The following is a 19,651-nucleotide window of genomic DNA, read 5'->3' as shown; positions in this document are numbered from 1 at the left end:
AATGTGACTGTAAATATAGCATATATAGTATAAATATATACATTAATAAATTTTTTGTTTTAGATTTTACTGAAATATTGCTTTAGCAACTAACGGAAATAAAATGCATTCATTTCATAAGTAATTATTATTTACATTTTATGCTTTTAATTTTTATAATCCTAACTTTAAGTTTTGGCTAATATGACTAACTTATATTAGTGAGTTAAATCTGTTTCAAATAATAAAGCTTTTAAACTTTTTTTTATTTTAAAAATGTATATCAAAATTTAAATAATTAAATGTAACATTCAATTAGCTTTCTAGTTTGTCAAATAAATGCATAGGTAATTTATTTAGCTCTTCATATAGATGTTTCTGGTTTTCTTTCATTGTGTATATCCCTAATCACTTATCTACTGCCTTACAGCATGTCTACGGTTTATTTCAGCTTGCTATGTTTGTTGCCTGTTTGACCTTTAACCACCAAACATCTTCAGTATAACTTTTCACTAGTGTAAATTAAGCTTTTATTCTGATTGTACTGATTCAGTGGTTCTCACTGGGTTCCAGGTACAGGTGGATGAATATAAACAACTGAAAGAAACGCTTGATAAGATGCCCAGTCTGAGAAACGCAGCAGGACAGCCTCAGCCACCTGGACAGCCTATCCAGAACAAGAACGCAGATGAACAACACCAACCCAAGCAAGAGGTAATACACCCTTTTCACATTTCCAGTAGGGCTGCACAACATTGCATTCAGATGCCAAAAACTCTCCAAACACTCACTTTCCTGACAAATGATTATAAAAAAATAAATGCATGAACAGATTGAGAATCAAATGGTTCAGTTTATGATGTCCTCACATTCATTCATTCATTTTCCTACGACTTACTCCCTTATTTATCTGGGGTCACTACAGCGGAATGAACCGCTAACTTATTCAGCATATGTTTTATGCAGTGGATGCCCTTCTAGCCACAACTCAGCATTGGGAAACACTACTCGCACTGATTCACAGTCATACACTACGGCCAATTTAGTTCACTCAATTCACCTATAGTGCATGTCTTTGGGCTGTGGGTGAAACTGGAGCACCCGGGGTAAACCCACACCAACACGGGGAGAACAAGCAAACTCCACACAGAAATGCCAACTGTTCCATCCGGAACTTGAACCAGTGAACTTCTTGCACTGAGGCGACAGTGCTAACCACTGAGCCAGCATGCCACATTTGATTCCATTACATTCTGAATCAATTTCGTTCAAAATGTTAGTTGAACGCATCTGTCTGGATCTTTCCTCCGTCAGGTGGTAAAACATGAGGAGGTGGAGGAGCCTCAGTTGCACCACCAGGAGGAGGATGGAGAGATGGGCGGAGCAGAGGAGAGGAGGAGAGAGCTGGCAGAGGAGGAGATGGAGCAGGCCGGACAACCTCAGAAACTGGAGGAGGAGTTTGATGGAGTGCATAATGAAGTGGAGGAAGAGGAGGAGGAGCCACAGGCCGGCCAACCAGATGAAAACGCACTCGAGAAGGAGCGACATCATGCTCAAGAGGTCTGAACGCTAATGAGATGCTGACAAATTATCAGTACACTTGTATTGGCTACATTATTCTTACAAAATAATGCAGTTACTTATTTGTTTTATTTATTTATTTATTAAGTTTGCGTGTTAATGAAATGTATTAATGTTTTGAAAGAATATGCTCAACAAGCTTGCGTTAATCTAACAAAAAAAAAGTATCAGCTGTAATTATGTGAAATGTCATTAGAATAAAAAAAATATTCTTTTTTTAATAAAGGATATAATACAAAGCTGAATTTTCAGTATAATTTTTCTAGTTTTCAGCATCACATTATCCTGTAGATCATTCTAACATGCTGATTTGCTGCTTTTTTTTGGTCAGTTGTTCATGTTAACTCATAGTGCATTTACTAATGCTAACAAACATGAATTTATATTTAAAAAAAATGCATTAGTAGTTTTAAACTGAGTAAAAATGAACTATGATTAGTACTGTAAATTCAGTACAAGTATTGTTCATTGTTAGTAAATGCATTAACAATAACTAATGAAACCTTATTGTAAAGTGTGACAATTATGTTTATATCATTTTGTTTTTGTCATGAAAATAACCAATGAAACTGGCATGGCAATTAAGTAAGGGATTATGTACATCCAGGAGGTTAATAAAGTCAGACAGGCTTATCAGCTGTTGTATAAGCCCGAAGGCTTTCATTCTGCAACCACCGGGAGACTTGCCACAAAACGTAAAAATTAGACACAGAAAATTGCTCCAAGTCATAATACACAAAGCTGACAAACAAAATGGCTGAATGGAGCATACACTAACCTACGTATTCAGTCACAAGATGGTGCCAAACAGCACTGAAATGATAGACTAAAAAATTTGGACGTAGTATCTATGATGTCATCCCTAGCGACAAGTGGGCATGGCCAACCGTCGCCATTTTGTTCACGCGTCATCGCTCCGACTGAGGGTAACAAACAAGGGCTAAGAGGCTGAGTGTGAGCAGACCTTCAGATGCCTGCTAGCATTTTGCTTAGACGGGCTTTTCTTTGGGAGAAATGCTTAATACTTCATTACCTGCAACTCTTTTTGTGTTCTGACCACATGTGCTTTGTTGTATATTATATCAATAAAGTGTTTAGACTTTTAAAAACACTGCTGTAATACATTAAGCCACTAAACATTGTTCTTATGACGTTTTTTTTTTACTGGAAGAAAATGCTAAGTACTTTCAAATGCTTTGATTATGGTCTGTGTTAGTAAACGCTATTTATGAAATCCAGGCATAACACTGTATGACAATGTTTCCAGATGACTGTTTATCCTACAGTCTATAGCCTACAACTAATCAATTTGTCAGATTTTAGAGTGCATTCAAGTTCTAAAGAAAATTATAAATGATCTTAAATAAAACAAATACATTAATAGAGATGATATACAAGTAGGCCTATAAAAATTTCACTCACCTGGGAAATGGAGACCACTTGAATGGTTTGTGAGCACAATGAAGTGCGCACATCATGCCATATTATCGGATAATTGTAAGAAATAATTCCAAAAAAAAAAACTGACTGTAAAGCCACTTTAAACAAAACAAAAATATGATGTACAGTTGAAGTTAGAATTATTAGCCCCCCTAAATATTCAGCCCCCTTGTTTATTTTTTCCCCAATTTCTGTTTAATGGAGAGAAGATTTTTTCAACACATTTCTAAACATAATAGTTTTAATAACTCATCTCTAATAACTGATTTATTTTATCTTTGCCATGATGACAGTAAATAATATTTGACTAGATATTTTTCAAGACACTTCTATACAGCTTAAAGTGACATTTAAATGCTTAACTAGGTTAATTAGGTTAACTAGGCATGTTAGGGTAATTTCCCAAGTTATTGTATAAAAATGGTTTGTTCTGCAGACCAGGGGTTTTCAAACTTTTAGGACACATGCCCATCCCCCCACCCCAAGTTTGTCCTATTTCACTCGACGTGGGGTATCAATAAAAACAACACTCTTCCACCAGTCCTTCATATTTGCGTCAAATACCCCAGTTTGTCACAGGGGCATGAATGAAATGTTCATGAGTGAAAGTTAAACTGCCGAACTGCAGTTAAAGTGAAGAAATTGAAGATGAAGCACCCAAAATTACATGAGACGTGAATAGCCTGGTGAAGCAACATTTAAAAAGCACTTCACGTAATTATTGTCTCATTCAGATTAAGGCAAATAACTAGATCACAGATGTCCATGTAAACTTAGTCAGTAGTGTTTTCAAAGTAAGTAAAAGATCCAGATGGGCATCCTGCTGATTTGATTCAGAAGGGCACTTTTTTTGTCAGACGGCTCACCAGTTTGACTTTCATTCATCCACCGTCATCAGTTTTAAAAATCACCCGCTCCATTTTATTTGTATATATTTTACTGGAACGCATAAACTCTACAAATGCCTGATAGTTAGCTGTGGAGCTAACGTTAATCATATTATTCCCTCTAGTAAACGCATAAAAATCGCCATCATATTTTACTCGAGTGCACGCCTCAATGTCTCGCGCCGCCCTTAATAGGTGCTGGCGCGCCCCACAGTTTGAAAACCCCTGCTGTAGACTATCGAAAAAATATAGTTTAAAGGGGCTAATAATTTTGACCCTAAAATAGTTTTTAAAAATTAAAAACTGCTTTTATTTTAGCCGAAATGAAACCAATAAGACTTTTTTTACTAAAAAAATATTATCAGACATACTGTGAAAATTTCTTTGTGCTGTTAAACACCATTTGGGAAATATTTAAAGTTCATAAAAAAATGTAAAGTGGGGCTAATAATTCTGACTTCAACTGCCGAGTTCAGCTGGATTCAGCTGAGGTGAAGTGACGGCGACCAGCGAGACCTAGCTGTCACTCAAGTGGCCATGTCCTTAATTATGCAGACTTAATAAAACTTAATATAAATAAAACGGATGAGTTATAAAAAAAATTCACCCCCTCACAGTTGTCATGAAGGGTAATATTAACTATATTCACAAAAACCGTTTTATGTACCAGGCTGTAAACACCTTTTTTTCTGCTGTATAGTTGGTCATTTTAACATTGGGGTTAAATGTGCTCTATTATGGAGCCCCAGGACTAGCGGAATTTCGATGAATTGCAGTTTCAGTTATTTCCATATCAGCTTCACGAGGGAGAGTGGGATGTTGCCGCTTGACTGAAACAGACAAGCAGATAAATATGGGTATGAGCGTATTCGCTGACAGTCGAGATAATTGAAAGTACCCAGATGAGCCTGTGTTGTTAGTTTCAGCAGTGTTTATGTGGAAATAACACATCTTGGAATATTGTGACTGACCAAATCAAAATCAAGTGTTCCAGAGAGCCGTTCACAATTTTTATATATATATATATATATATATATATATATATATATATATATATATATATATATATATATATATATATATATATATATATATATATATATATATATATATATATATATATATATATATATATAGTTTTTTTTATCTTGGCCATTCCTGCATCATCCTTTAACATTAACTCCATGCTCTGTTTTTGTCCTGTTGTTTGTCCTTCCCTCTTCTGCTCTTCCCGCAGGTGGCACCAGCTGAGGGTCAAGCGCAGGTGGAGCGGGTGAAGTCTGCTTATGAACAGCAGCAGGAGCAGCAGCGTCTGGCAGCACAGCTGGCGGAGGAGCGCAGACAGCTGCATCTGCGTCAGGAGGCCCTGCAGAAACAGCAGCTGCAGCAGCAGAAGGAGAGAGAGGAACGATTACGCCTGCAGAGAGAGAGAGAGGAGCAGCTGAACCGAGAGGCAGATCTCAAAGAGCAAAAACTCAAGCAAGAGATGCTCCGGTCAGAAATACTGCTAGTTATTTATTAAGTTATTAGCTACTCAATCTCCTGGTCCTCGTTGCCTCATGCTATTCAGTTCATTTTTATCTTTATAGCGCTTTTACAATGGAATATATTCCAGGCTGATATAAGCTTGGAATATACTTTATTAATCGGTGTCTGTTTATTTATTAGGAAAAAGGCACAATATGAAAACGTGGATGCTGATATAGTCCAGGGAGAAGAAGAGGCACAGCTAGCTGAAGAGAAAGGTGGCGCTTCATTGGTTTTGACTTCATAAGAATGCCGTTTTCATTTTTATTTTTGAGTGTTTTAATATCAGTGGATGATTTTCATGTGTTTCTGTCATTTGTAGAGGAGAACGCACTAAATGAAGATCCAAGGCAAGGTGAAGAGTACAACATTCACCATGAGCCGAAGGTATTTTACCTTATGTTGTTATAAACACATACATGCACCTATGTTCATATGAATAGGGCTTGAAAATGACATTTTTTTTCAAGTAGTGGATGTGCTCCTAAGTTTGAAAAATGTAGGAGTGCATTAAAAGTGGGGCAATAAAGTATATATTATATATAATAAATACAAATATTTTTTCTCAAGATCATTTATACAGTCTTTTACAATCATTTATTTATTTTCTTTTCAGCTTAGTCCCTTTATTAATCCGGGGTTGCCACAGCGCAAAAAACTTATTCAGCATATGTTTTACGCAGCGGATGCCCTTCCAGCTGCAACCCATCTCTGGGAAACATCCATACACCCTCATTCACACTCATACACTATGGACAATTTAGCCTACCCAATTCACCTGTACCACATGTCTTTGGTCTTTGGGGAAACCAGAGCACCCGGAGGAAACCCACGCTAACGCAGGGAGAACATGCAAACTCCGCACAGAAATGCCAACTTACCCAGCTGAGGCTCGAACCAGCGACCTTCTTGCTTTGTGGCGTTCGTGCTACCCACTGTGTATGAGTGTGAATGAGTGTTCATGTTCATGTGAGTGAGTTTCCCAGAGATGGGTCACAGCAGGAAGGGCATCCACTGCGGAAAGCAGGTGCTGGTTCATTCCGCTGTGGTGACCCTGGATTAATAAAGGGACTAAGGTGACAAGAAAATGAATGAATGAACCTTCAAATTCTTCTTGGGTCATTTTCATTCTCTAAAAGTTAAACGATGGATTGTCATTTGGAGTGATGCAAGACTTTGTGACTTAACACACATAGGCACAAAAAACTGGATATGAGTTTGTGTATGTGTCTGTGTGTGTTTGTGTTTTTAAAGCAGTTTAGACATTTATTATTTGATCTCAAAATGCATTCAAATCTGTGCAAATATCAATTTAAAAAAAATCTAAAAAGTCACATTTTTGGCATCTTGATTAGTCAAAAATGAGACTTTTAAATGTTTTTTTAAACACGTGAAGAGTTCAGATGCAAAAGCCGCCAAACACCACTTCCGCCAAAAAGCAAATGCATAAGGCACATATTGTACATGTTCAACAAATATTTTGGCTTCAAATCATCCAAATCGCAGTGTCAGCACATTCAGAAATGACCGTTTATTTGTAAAAGCCTCTAAACGGCACTTGCTTTTGACAGCAAAAGCCGCTATATCCCGAGAACCAATTAGAAGGCGCGAATCGAATCATATGTTTTTAATGTAATTGCACGCTGAGACCCCGGGTTTATGAGTTTTATTCCGCTTCTGATTTCGATTTTAAAAGATGGAGTTTGATGAACAGCATGAGCCTGTCCGACTGTCAGTGAATGGCAAATGAAAACACCCCTTACCTCCAAACTCTGTGCATTATAAGAAAAAGAAAACCCAATGTACAGTCGGAAGTGTAGCATGCATTCATAACGTTTTTTTTGCCCAGTGACGCTACTTTGAATGAGTCCGATTTACTATACATTAAACGCCAACTCTGTTTCACAAAAGACGAAGTTAAAATGCTGTTCTTTTATCCCACATGGATGCTATGAGGATAAACAAGAGACAAAAAAGAGACCAAGACATTTAGTATGGTGAGGATAAATGAATGACAGCTTCTACAAGTGTTTGAGAGGCATCCCCTTTTAGCCCAGTGGGCCTACCTTGTGTTTTATTTACTAATTTAAGCTATTTTTAAAAGATATATATAATGTATAAAACTATAGATTATTTATATTTCTTCATATTACCTATACATGTGATAAGTTTATTTATATTATTGGACAATGCACAGATATTGGTGTTTCACTATGTTTTTTACACTATATTATTTGAATTTACCAAGCTTAGTTTACAATGTTTGCAATGTTTACATTGTTCTACTTGCATTAAATCTAAATCCTGAATATCAGAAAGGACAACAGATTGTTAAGATATAATTAATGTCAATTTATTTAATGTTATTGATTAATGCACTTACTTGACAGATTTCATTCATTAATTTTCCTTCATCTTTGTTCCTGGTTTATCAGGGGTTACCACAGCGGAATGAACTGCCACTTACTTAACAGATTTATGCATTTAATGTGGTTTGTGTTTTTATGTTTGGAAAAATAATCTCATTGCATCTTTAGTGATTTTTCAACTAATTGCACCGTCTTGTCCCAATAGGTGGATTTAGAGGTTTTTGCATAAAAAGCACAAGTGGATTTAGCTGGTTTTGACGCAAAAAAATCTACCTTCTTAAAAACCAAAGAATTGTCTAAAGTGACATTTATGAAAAAGGGATATTTTATTTAATATTTAATACCCTTTTTTTAATTATCTATAAAATGAAACTTCTAAACCTAATCAGAGGAGCCTGATAGAAAATGCTCGTTTACAAAAAAGAGGCCTGATGGATTTTGCATCTGAACTCTTCATATATATTTTTAATTAGCAGTTCACACACAAACTTTCCATTCCAAAGAGACAGTCCAAATAAAGCCAGCTTGTCTAAACATGCTTACTGATGATTAATATAAGAAGGTAATGTACATATATATAGAACATTTATTATGCATTGCCACACAACCAAAGCACTTTACAATTAATTTATTATTTTGACAGTGACCAGCAGGCATAGGCTGCTATGATGATATGATAACCGTAGATGAAAATATCACGTTATTGTGATTACTGCTCTAAAATATGTTATTTTATTAAATGTCTTGGTGAAAAACAACATTTTCCCCCATTGAACATAATATATTTTAGTTTAAGAATTATTTAAAATATTTTGGAACCGTAAATATTTCAGGCTAAATATTTTAAATAAATCATTGACTTCTGCTTTCTTCATTAGTTTCAAAAACACAGATTTCTTTAAAACTTGAAAAGGCATCTTTGGATATTTTTCTTTTCTTTGGATATAAAATAAGCCTGTTCAAGTCTGTAGCATGTTTGCATGTTAATTTATAAATGATTTGTTTTTTCAGATATTTGCTGAATCATGCACTGATCAATAGCTTTTAATGCAGAGATACTGTTGCCCTAAAAAATGAAATACAATTGTTTGAAAAAAAAACTTGCATATAGTGTAGGAATGGTAAAGCAGAACATTTCAGCAGTTTTAAAACATTGACTTTTCCAAACTTCAGTAAACCTTGAAACCAGTTTTCATCCCATGCATAGCGACCAGTAGAAGCAGAAGTTGATCCAGAGGACGACCCCAACAACCAGGGTGAGGATGAGTTTGAGGAGGCAGAGCAGCAGCATCATCATGAGGAGGAGGAGGAAGAGCCAGTACCTGTCGGCCACCCGGACATGCACGCACATGCAGAGAATCAGCACCAGCCACCCGCAGAAGAGCAACTGGTGGTAAATGACAACTTATTTGCAGATGATACCATAATACTCCATTAAAAGTTTTAAATCTATATGCATAGAGTTGAAGTTAGAATTAAAAGCCCTCCTGAATTATTAGGCCCAATTTCTGTTTAATGGAAAAATATTTATTTCAACACACTTCTAAACATAATAATTTTAATAACTCATCTCTAATAACTGATTTATTTTATCTTTGTCATGATGACAGTAAATAATATTTGACTAGATATTTTTCAAGACACTTCTATACAGCTTAAAGTGACATTTAAAGGCTTAACTAGGTTAATTAGGCAAGTTAGGGTAATTAGTTATTGTATAACGATGGTTTGTTCTGTAGAAATTCGAAAAAATATATTGCTTAAGAGTGCTAATAGTATTGACCTTAAAAACTGCTTTTATACTAGCTGAAATAAAACAAATAAGACTTTTCTCCACAAGAAAAGAATATTATAAGAGATACTGTGGAAAAATTCCTTGCACTTTTAAACAACATTCAGGAAATATTTGAATAAGAAATTCACCGGAGGGCTAATAAACTGTATATGATGGCATATGATGATATGAGGGTATATGATGGTAGTCCAATGAGACTTCTCTTTTGGATGGAGCTGTATGGATCTTTTTTTTAGGCAAGGCAAGTTTATTTATATAGCACATTTCATGCACAATAGTAATTCAAAGTGCTTTACATAAACAATAATAAAAGAAACAAGAATTAAAAGAATTAAAAATGATTTAAAAACAGATTAAAATGTGTTAAAACGGGTGATAAAAGAACGAAAAAGGAAAAGACATAATAGTGCAATATTTTATCTGTTTATTAAACTTGCAGAAATATCAGGATAGTTTTACAGAAAAAAAGAAACAAATATTATTCCCAACCCTTCTCTCATAAGCAAAATGAAATTACAATTACACAAAGAATAAAATAAAAAATGGAAAAGACATCAAAATAAATAAAAAATTAAACAGCATAGTGTCAATTATGTATAAAATATATTTTGGATCGTATACATTTAGAGAGAACCCATGTACAATGTACACATGCACAGTTAAAGTCTGAATTATTCGCCCGCCTGTGAAATTTTTTATTTATTTATTTATTTATTTTTTTTTTTTTCCATTTTCAAATAATTTCTAAATGATATTTTACAGAGCAAGGAATTTTCACAGTATTTCCTTGAATATTTTTTCTTCTGGAGAAAGTCTTATTTGTTTTATTTCGGCTAGATTAAAAGCAGTTTTAAATTTTTCTTTAAACCATTTTAAAGTCAATATTATTACCCCCCTTTTTTTTTGATTGGCTACAGAACAAACCATCATTATATAATAATTGCCTAATTACCCTAACTTGCCTAATTAACCCAGTTAAGCCTTTAAATTTCACTTCATGCTGAATATTAATATCTTGAAAAATATCTAGTAAAATATTATTTACTGTCATCATGGCAAAGATAAAAGAAATCAGTTATTAGAAATGAGTTATTAAAACTATTGTGTTTAGAAATGGGTTAAAAATCTTCTATCAGTTAAACAGAAACTGGGGAAGAGGAATACAGGGGGGCTAATAATTCAGAAGCGCTTAAATTCTGACTTCTTTACGTCATCAAACTAAAATTATAAACTTAATCCACAGATACTTGTGCAAAATACTTCATTAAATTCACTCTGCAATTGAAAAACCTTTAAGGCTTAGATTGACCATCTTTAGACAATGACAGCAACACAATAGACCAGCTGATTCAGTCGTTTCCTATAGTGACATAAAAAAAGAGCACCTCGCTTCTTTTTTTCTTGTCAACATTAAAAGGTAGTGCGGTGCGCCTCGCGTTTTTGGAGTGGGAAAGCATGATCAGCCCCTGATGTGCAACAAATATTTGTTAACTCGCCAGACGGTAACACGTGCAACCACACATGCCTACATACGCATTTTGTCAAAGAATCTAAATGAAAGAAGGATATTTCTTGTCACAGTTTGACACAGATGAGTTGACACAAACCAGCGCTGATGCTGATTGCCTCTGTGCTGCCTGGAGCATAAACTTAATAAATAGGCTATTGATGATTTAGTGTACAGCCAACAAACCAACCATTTTTTTCCATTTGGAAAATTTGTTATTTATAGTTCTTATGTAATATCAATTTTAAAATAGCCTACGTAATCTACGAATCAAACAAATCCAATGATTTTCTTGAATTTTGAATAACTCCGCACCAAACTGAAGCTTTTATTTTACATCTTATAAAACATGAATGCAAATTTATATGCTATAGTAGCCTATACTTTACAAAAAGTCAACATACGAGCCCTAAGGTTCAAATGCACTGGCAGTGCGCACACATGAACCGCGAGTGAGACGGGGTAAGTAAGTCATTATGACATAATCTGTAAACTAATGAATGCTGTTCGCATGTTAAAATAAATCAGTATTTTAAAATATTTAATTCATCACAAAAAAGACACGTCAATATTTTTTATTAAATAATTTAATATTTCTCTGTTAACGGTTAATATTCGGTTAACGAGCTGCGGTTGTTTGTTAGTAAAATAAACCGAAATGAGCATCCCTAATTACAACATCGATGCTGTAAAAGGAACCTTATGAAATTGAAAAGTCACATAAAGCTCTCAACGGAAGTTCATCATTGGCTGAAAAACACTAGCTGTGCATAGAACCCATAGCCATTTATTGTAAACCAATTTTTTTGCATCTTGTTAAAATTCAGAGGAAACAGAACTTTTTTGTTGTTGTTGAGACTTGATTTAGTTTGAGAATGTGATATCTAGAGGATATTTATTATGCAGCAGAGCAAGTCTAAAATGATGAGTTTTGTTTGTTTTGTGCAGATGCCCGGAAACCCAGATCAGCAGGAAGACGCTCTGGATGAGCAGTACCAGGAGGAAGGAGATGATGAGGTCGGGAATCTAATGCAGTCCTAAAAATGAAGCTAGAATGGTTATTTGTTCCCTTACTGTGATTGCTTTGTGTCTCCAGGCTCAAGAAGAACTGGTAGACAATCCCAAGCATGAAGTGGTGCGAGAGGAAGAGGGAGACCCGTATAATGAGGAGAATGTAGAACAGGTACAACATATTCTTTTCAAATATAATTAATATTTCTGTTTATTAAAGAATCAATCCTGGAAAAAAATGTTTTTTACATATAAATTAAGCACTTGTAACTTGTACATTTAACCCTTGTGTGCTGTTGGGGATATTTTCATCTACTCTCGGGTGATTTGAAGTGTTAATTTGGCCACAACTTTCTCTGTTTTTCAGAAAATGGAATGATTTTGGTGACAAATCTGATTTTGACGCATATTTTGGGAATCAATAATACACTCTGGGCAAATTGACTACCCTTTGGTTATATTCAGTGCTGTTTTTGCCCCATTGACTTCCATTATAATGACTTTTTTGTCATTATAATAGTAAACATTATAACAACAGTAAAAATGACACATTTTACCTCTTTCCAACAGGGAAAACCAGCAACAATCAAGAATGCCTGATTATATGGTGTCATGGTATTGCACTCTAAAAATGTCATTATAATGGAAGTCAATAGGGGAAAAACAGCCCTGAACATAACGAAAGGGTAGTCAATTTGAGGGATAATATTGATGATGGGGATGATAATAATAATAATAATAATAATTGTAATAATAGTAATAGTTTCTTGTAAATGTGTCCCTGGACTGAAGAAAAAGTCTTTTGTTTCACAGTATATTTTTAGCAATAGCCAAAATTACATTGTATGGGTCAAAATTACTGATTTTAATTTTATGCCAAAAATCATTAGGATATTAAGTAAAGATCATCTTCCTTTTTAATATATTCTCCAACTTACCTACTGTAAATGCAGTGCTCAGCATATACAGTACACACCTCACAAATCTCTCTTGAATTCATATTTTTAACAGGAAGCTATTCAATCTTATATTTGTCGATGTACATTAGATTAGTCAGTACTGAGGCCAAATCTGAAGCTTATCTAACAAAATAACTTGCGATAACAGTCCAAAGACTAGTACACCCAAATTTCAAGAGAAGCTATGTTTGGTGACTAAAATATTATTTTAATAAATATATCTGTTTAATAAATCTGTTTAAAAATACATTGCCTATATTCACTGAGAAATGGATAAAAATATTCATTTTCAAAATGGGGTGTACATGTATATATTGAGCACTGTATATAAAAAATATATAATAACTTTTGATTGGTAATGTGTAGGCCCACATGGAAGATTTCCGCAGTTTTTTAGCCCATCTTTAAGTCTATTTATTTACTTGTGTAAATATATGTACATTTATATTTATTCAATTTTTAAAGTAATTTTAGTGATATTATTGACTACTGTGCAAATGTTCATATGATTTATTTACAGTGCAGTTTGTAAAGTAATATTTTCTGTCTTTTGGTAGAGATATTATATGAGAAACTTGCTTTGTTTACCTAATAATGGATCTTTTTTTTGCTTTGATTATTAGTTTTTTTCCAAGGTAAACACAAAGTACAACAAAGTACAGAATAATCTAAATAGATCTTTCATCCCCACACATACTGCCCCACACATAATGCCACAAATAAACCATAAATAAAATAAAATAAAATCCATGAATAAAACATTAGAGTCAGGTTCTAAGCATTCTATCCTGTTATACTCAAGTAAGAAATGAAGCTGCCCCAGTATTTGACAAACAAATGTTGCTGCTTTTTCAAACTAAACGCCGTTTTTTCCAAAGGCATATAAGATAAATTCACTATTTTGATGACAGACTTTCCACAGGTTAGTAGTAATTGCATAATGTAATTCTTAAATTCATGCTAACAAACAAATGATCCAAAGAAATATATAAATGCAATTCAAATATATAAATATAAATATGAACTGATGTTTAGTTTAACCATTAGTTATATTGTTTAAATTAAAATTATTATTATTTTTTTAAATTGTCAAATAAAAGTTTTTCTTGAGTCATTTACCATAATTTAGTGGCTCAAAAGTATCAGTATCGTTTTAAAAGTATCGATTTAGCACCTGTATCGAAATAACCACAAACGATACCCAACAAAGTAGTTCTTAGTTCTTGTTAACTCAGTGCATTAACTAATGATAACAAGCATGAATTTTGGATGTTAATAATGCATTAGTAAATGTTGAACTATGATTAATAAATGCCATACAAGTATTATTCATTATTAGTTCATGTTAGTAAATAAGTTAATGTGTTAAGCATTATGTTTTTGTTATTGACTTAAATTATTGTTTTAAAAAATGTGAAATATAGGAGCATAAATCCCTCTAGTAGAGCTGTTAGTGTAGGAGCGAGCACTTTTTATGGTCTCTGACACTGTAATGTATCACAGAGAGTTATGTAGTGCTTACGTGTGTATGTTTTCACTTATTCTTTTGTACAAGTCGTCGCTGTAACTGTAGAGCGCAGCGCCACAGTTGGGTGAGTCGGATCGATTGCGGTGTTCTCCGCGGTGTCCGCTTACTGCCATCAGTCCAGCTCTACTTTAAACATTCATCCTCCATTTTCACCTCTTGCTTTAGATTCAGGGGAATGTTTCATTTATGCTTGTGTGCTTTCAAAGAGAGCATTCGCTAGACAGCTTAACAGTGTGAAATAGAGTTTTTTATTAGGTTAGATTAGATAAGATTAGATTCAACTTTATTGTCTTTACACATGTACAAGGCAACAAAATACAGTTTAAGTCTAACCAGGAGTGCAATAGCAGCAAGTACAGGACATAGATTGTTATAAGTTATGTTATAAGTGTTATACTTATGTTATAAGTGCAGTTATAGAAAACTGTGGGTAATATTTACAGATGGCTATACTATGAACATGATATACAAGTCGTATTAACCAGAATCAGATATTTACAAATAGATGAACATACAGCCTCTATTAATAATCAGGGATAGGCAAATAGAAATGAACATAATAGGTTACATAGGAATAGGAACATAATGCAGGTTGTTATTTGCTATAAGCAGAATATACAAATAGATATGTAGTATGTAAATTACAGTAGGTCTATAAATATTTGGACATCAACACAATTCTAACATTTTTGGCTCTGTACACCAACACAATGGATTTATCTTGTGTGCTTTATCTGCAGAGTGTCAGCTTTAATCTTTAAGGTTTTGACATCCAAATCGGGTGAATGCTGTTGGAATTACAACAGTTTGCATATGTGCCTCCCACTTGTTAAGGGTCCAACAGTAATTGGACAATTGGCTTCTAAGTTCTTCCATGGCCAGGCAATATTTTCTGCTGATGTTAAGCCAAATGCTTCAGAACTCATCGGACGGTGCTACACAGTGCAGATGTAGATTGACCCAAAGCACACTGCAAAAGCAACCAAAGAGTTTTTGAAGGGAAAGAAGTGGAATGTTATGCAATGGCCAAGTCAATGAATCAGATTAAGCTTGCATTTCACTTGCTGAAGACAAAACTGAAGGGAAAACACCCCAAGAACAAGCAGGAACTGTTGCTGTAGAGGCCTGGCTGAGCACCACCAGGAAGAAAACCCAGCGTCTGGTGATGTCTATGCGTTCCAGACTTCAGGCTGTAGTTGACTGCAAAGGATTTGCAACCAAGTATTAAAAAGAGAAAGTTTGATTTATTATTATTATTCTGTCTAATTATTTTTGGACCCTTAACAAGTGGGAGGCACATATGCAAACTGTCGTAATTCCTACACTATTCACCTGATTTGGATGTAAATGCCCTTAAATTTAAGCTGCCAATCTGCAGTTGAAGCACATCTTAGTTATAGTTATCTTAGTTTCATTTTAAATCCATTGTGTTGGTGTATAGAGCCAAAAATGTTAGAATTGTGACAGTGTCCAAATATTTATGAAGCTAACTGTATATCAAACATTGACAAATGTATATGTGTAGTTTTAATGCCAGTGTGTGAACAGCTTGTACCAAAACCTAATAAATAACTTTCCTCAACATATTCTATAGGCTGTCAGTACATGAAAGCATATACTGTAGATTGATTTATTTGGAGGTTTCATGTTTTTGATGGGGAAGTAAAAAGCATGTAATGCTTATGCAGGCACATTTTTGTCATGTATTAATTTATGTAAATACTAGATCAGTGTTTCCCAACCCTGTTCCTGAAGGCACACCAACAGTACACACTTTCAACCTCTCCCTAATCAAACACACCTGAAGCAACTCATAAGAACATTAGAAGAACTCCAAAACCTGAAATGAATGGGTCAGACCAGGGAGACATCCAAAATATGCGCTGTTGGTGTGCCTCTAGGAACAGGGTTGGGCAACACGGAACTAGATTAAATGAAAGTGCTTTATGGAATGTCAGTGTGTAATTTAAAAACAAACGTGTTTATTCATACTATAGTCTCACAAAGCCAGATAATCTGTGTTATAAGTGTTATTTGTTAAACTGTCAGAACAGTGTAATTTTAATCACATAATGCTGTGAATTGCAGAGCTTGTGCATAAATGGTTATCCAATGATCACATGCTTTTTTTAACTGTTAAGCCCATTTTATATTTATATTTTTAAAATTTTATTTATAATTGTTATTATTTAATTTGATATTTATTTATATTTTAATTTTTTATATTTTTTAGATTTTACGATTATTATTACTTTTTATATTTATTTTATGTTTTATATTTATTTTTTTATTTTATTCATTATTATTTATCTATTTTTATATTTATTTTTTATTTCTTTCTTTTTATTTTTTTATTTTATTTATTATTATTATTATTATTATTTTTTTTTTTTATTTTTTATTTTTAATATCTTTTTTATTTTGTTTTATATTTATTTTTATATTTTATTTATCATTATTATTTATCTATTTTGTATTATTTTTTAGTTATTTTTATATTTTATTTATTATCATTATTATTATTATTTATGTCTATATTTATTCATTTAATTATTTTTATTTTTAAATTTAGTTTTATATATTTTTATATTTTAGTTATTGTTGTTATTATTATTTATTTTATATATTTTTTTATATTTTAATTGTCATTATTTATATATATTGCATGTTCTTTTTAATTAATTTTTTATTTATATTTATTTTGAAATATGTTAAATATTTTTATATTTATTTATTTGTATATTTTATTTGTCATTATTTATCTGTGTATATGTATGTATATATATATATATATATATGTATATATATATATATGTATATATATATGTATATATATATATATATATATATATATATATATATATATATATATATATATATATATATATATATATATATATATATGTGTATATGTGTGTATATATATGTGTATATGTGTGTATATATATGTGTATATGTATATGTGTATATATATATATATATATGTATATGTATATATGTATATGTATATATATATATGTATATGTATATATGTATATGTATGTATATGTGTATATATATGTATATGTGTATATATATATATATATATATATATATATATATATATATATATATATATATATATATATATATATATATATATATATTTATTATTATTATTATTATTATTATTATTATTATTATTCTTAGCCATACTAAAATAAATAAGATTTTCACCATAATAAGAAATACTATGGAAAAAATAGCCTTGCTTTGTTAAACATAACTTGGGATATATTTCAAAAACAATTTACATTTCACAGGAGGGCTAGTAATTTTGTCATCAACTGTAAATAGTTTTCTAAATGGTGCTCTCGTTTAGATGTTTATTAATTGCTGTTAATCCCAAACCATCACAAACAGCAAACAGGTTTTGATAGGAAACAACCAGACTTGATGGGTGTTTGTGCACCTTGATGATTTTTACACAATTCTGTTTCTGGTTGTGTCTACAAAGGAAGATCCCCGAGATCATGGAGTAGCAGTGAAGCAGGACAATCAACCGGCCCAACATCACAATGAAGAAAACTATGAAGACGAAGAAGAGGAAGAAGAAGGAGGTAACGGGGATAAACCACCCATTCGCAGGGCAGAAATGTGAGGTGGTGGAAAGTAAGGACAGTCAATGGCTGCCACTTATATGAATTGGGATTTCTCAATCCATTCTCATAAACTTTGTGCCAGGTTTAAGGGTTCTTTTGGGTCAATCGGATGAATAGGAAATGAATGAACTGTGTGACTAAAAACAGAGATGCACCAAAACGCCCTGCAGTCAGCCTGTCATTTAAGAAATGCCGCATAGATCCAGAATACTGCTTCATCTTTGATTTTTTTCAACTGGATGCACAACAACCTCTTGCACTGAAAGATTTGCCATTTTTGATCACTAACGGCTCCATACGCAAGATAAGTTTGGAAGTAAAGACTCAAATTGATGCACAGGCAGCCATTAAATGCTCACTTTGTTGTTAATTCATCCATCTTTGGTTGATGAATAATGCAGTGCAGTAATATTGCATGCTGGGTGAGTTTGGACGCTCTCGGGTCACTATGAATGTTTACATGTAATTCAAGCCGATAACTGTAGCTGTTTTTTTTAAATGTTGTACTCTCTTTGCATATTTACCATAGTGAGATTACTGAGTAGACATAAGCCAAATTACATGAAGCAGTTACATGATTTTCACCAAGTGCCTCTCTAGAGATAATGAGAACTTTCTCGTGTTATCGATCTTTGACAGGATGATCTGTTTCTGATGTCTTTGTTGAATTTTGTCTGGATTTCTCTGTTTTTAAAGTCATTACTCTAGTATAAACCTGTACTAGTGTTCTGCGTGCTACTGGATCTGAAGTCGTATTGTCGATGTATTAAACATATGACATAAGACATTATAGAAATGAATGGCGCATTGAAAATTACGATGCATAATATTCGGATGTAGAACAAATTAGATTAAAAGATTTGCGAGGAATGTACTTTAAATCACTACCGTTTTTAAAAACCTATATATTTATTTTGTCAAGTATTTACTTTGTTTTTTATATATATATTATAATATGAAATCACCTTTTTTATTTTTGGGGGTATTCTTTTGATTTATTATTTGATGTAATATTGGTGGAACCAGCTTTTTCTGTTATTTGTTCAGCTTTAATACGTTATATTTAAAATAAATATCTTTATATGTACAGTTTTCTTTCTAGTTTTGTTGATGATGGCAGGCGACGTGAGCAGAATAAAAATTGGAGAAGGATTTAATGCTCATCCGATGTTTTTAATCATGCACAAAGTCTGGCAGCTGTGCTGATGTTTTGATATTTGCTGACCTTGAGTTGAGGGGGGGAAATCTTTTCATCCGACATAAATGTAAAAATTATTATCCCAAAGCAAAATAACACTGAGTGCCCTGCTTTCATCCTGTAAGGATTCCTGCAAGGCTCATGATATGTAGCATAAGGTCACCCAGAGGTAATGTGTAGATTAAGGCCACTGTATATATATCTAGTCAAGCCTGAAATAATTCATACC

General features: G+C 33.1%; 1 protein-coding gene across 2 annotated transcripts in view; it reads left to right on the top strand.

Moving 5' to 3' along the window:
* LOC130245726 (Golgi integral membrane protein 4-like) overlaps nt 1–19,376 on the top strand; it is a 43,300-nt gene extending 23,924 nt beyond the window's left edge. For both annotated transcript variants that reach the window (XM_056478486.1, XM_056478485.1), the window contains 9 exons: nt 553–693; nt 1,294–1,539; nt 5,125–5,381; nt 5,556–5,632; nt 5,737–5,801; nt 8,991–9,176; nt 12,034–12,102; nt 12,182–12,268; nt 18,080–19,376. In XM_056478486.1, the coding sequence (XP_056334461.1) occupies nt 553–693; nt 1,294–1,539; nt 5,125–5,381; nt 5,556–5,632; nt 5,737–5,801; nt 8,991–9,176; nt 12,034–12,102; nt 12,182–12,268; nt 18,080–18,223 (1,272 nt within the window). In that variant the 3' untranslated portion in view covers nt 18,224–19,376. The remainder of the gene's footprint in view (nt 1–552; nt 694–1,293; nt 1,540–5,124; nt 5,382–5,555; nt 5,633–5,736; nt 5,802–8,990; nt 9,177–12,033; nt 12,103–12,181; nt 12,269–18,079) is intronic.
* Nucleotides 19,377–19,651: the final 275 nt, after the last annotated feature.

Source organism: Danio aesculapii, chromosome 18 (genome assembly GCF_903798145.1).
Source record: "Danio aesculapii chromosome 18, fDanAes4.1, whole genome shotgun sequence".
Taxonomy (NCBI): Eukaryota; Metazoa; Chordata; class Actinopteri; order Cypriniformes; family Danionidae; genus Danio; species Danio aesculapii.
Note: the sequence above shows the minus strand (reverse complement) of the source record. Positions and strands in the feature narration are given on the sequence as shown.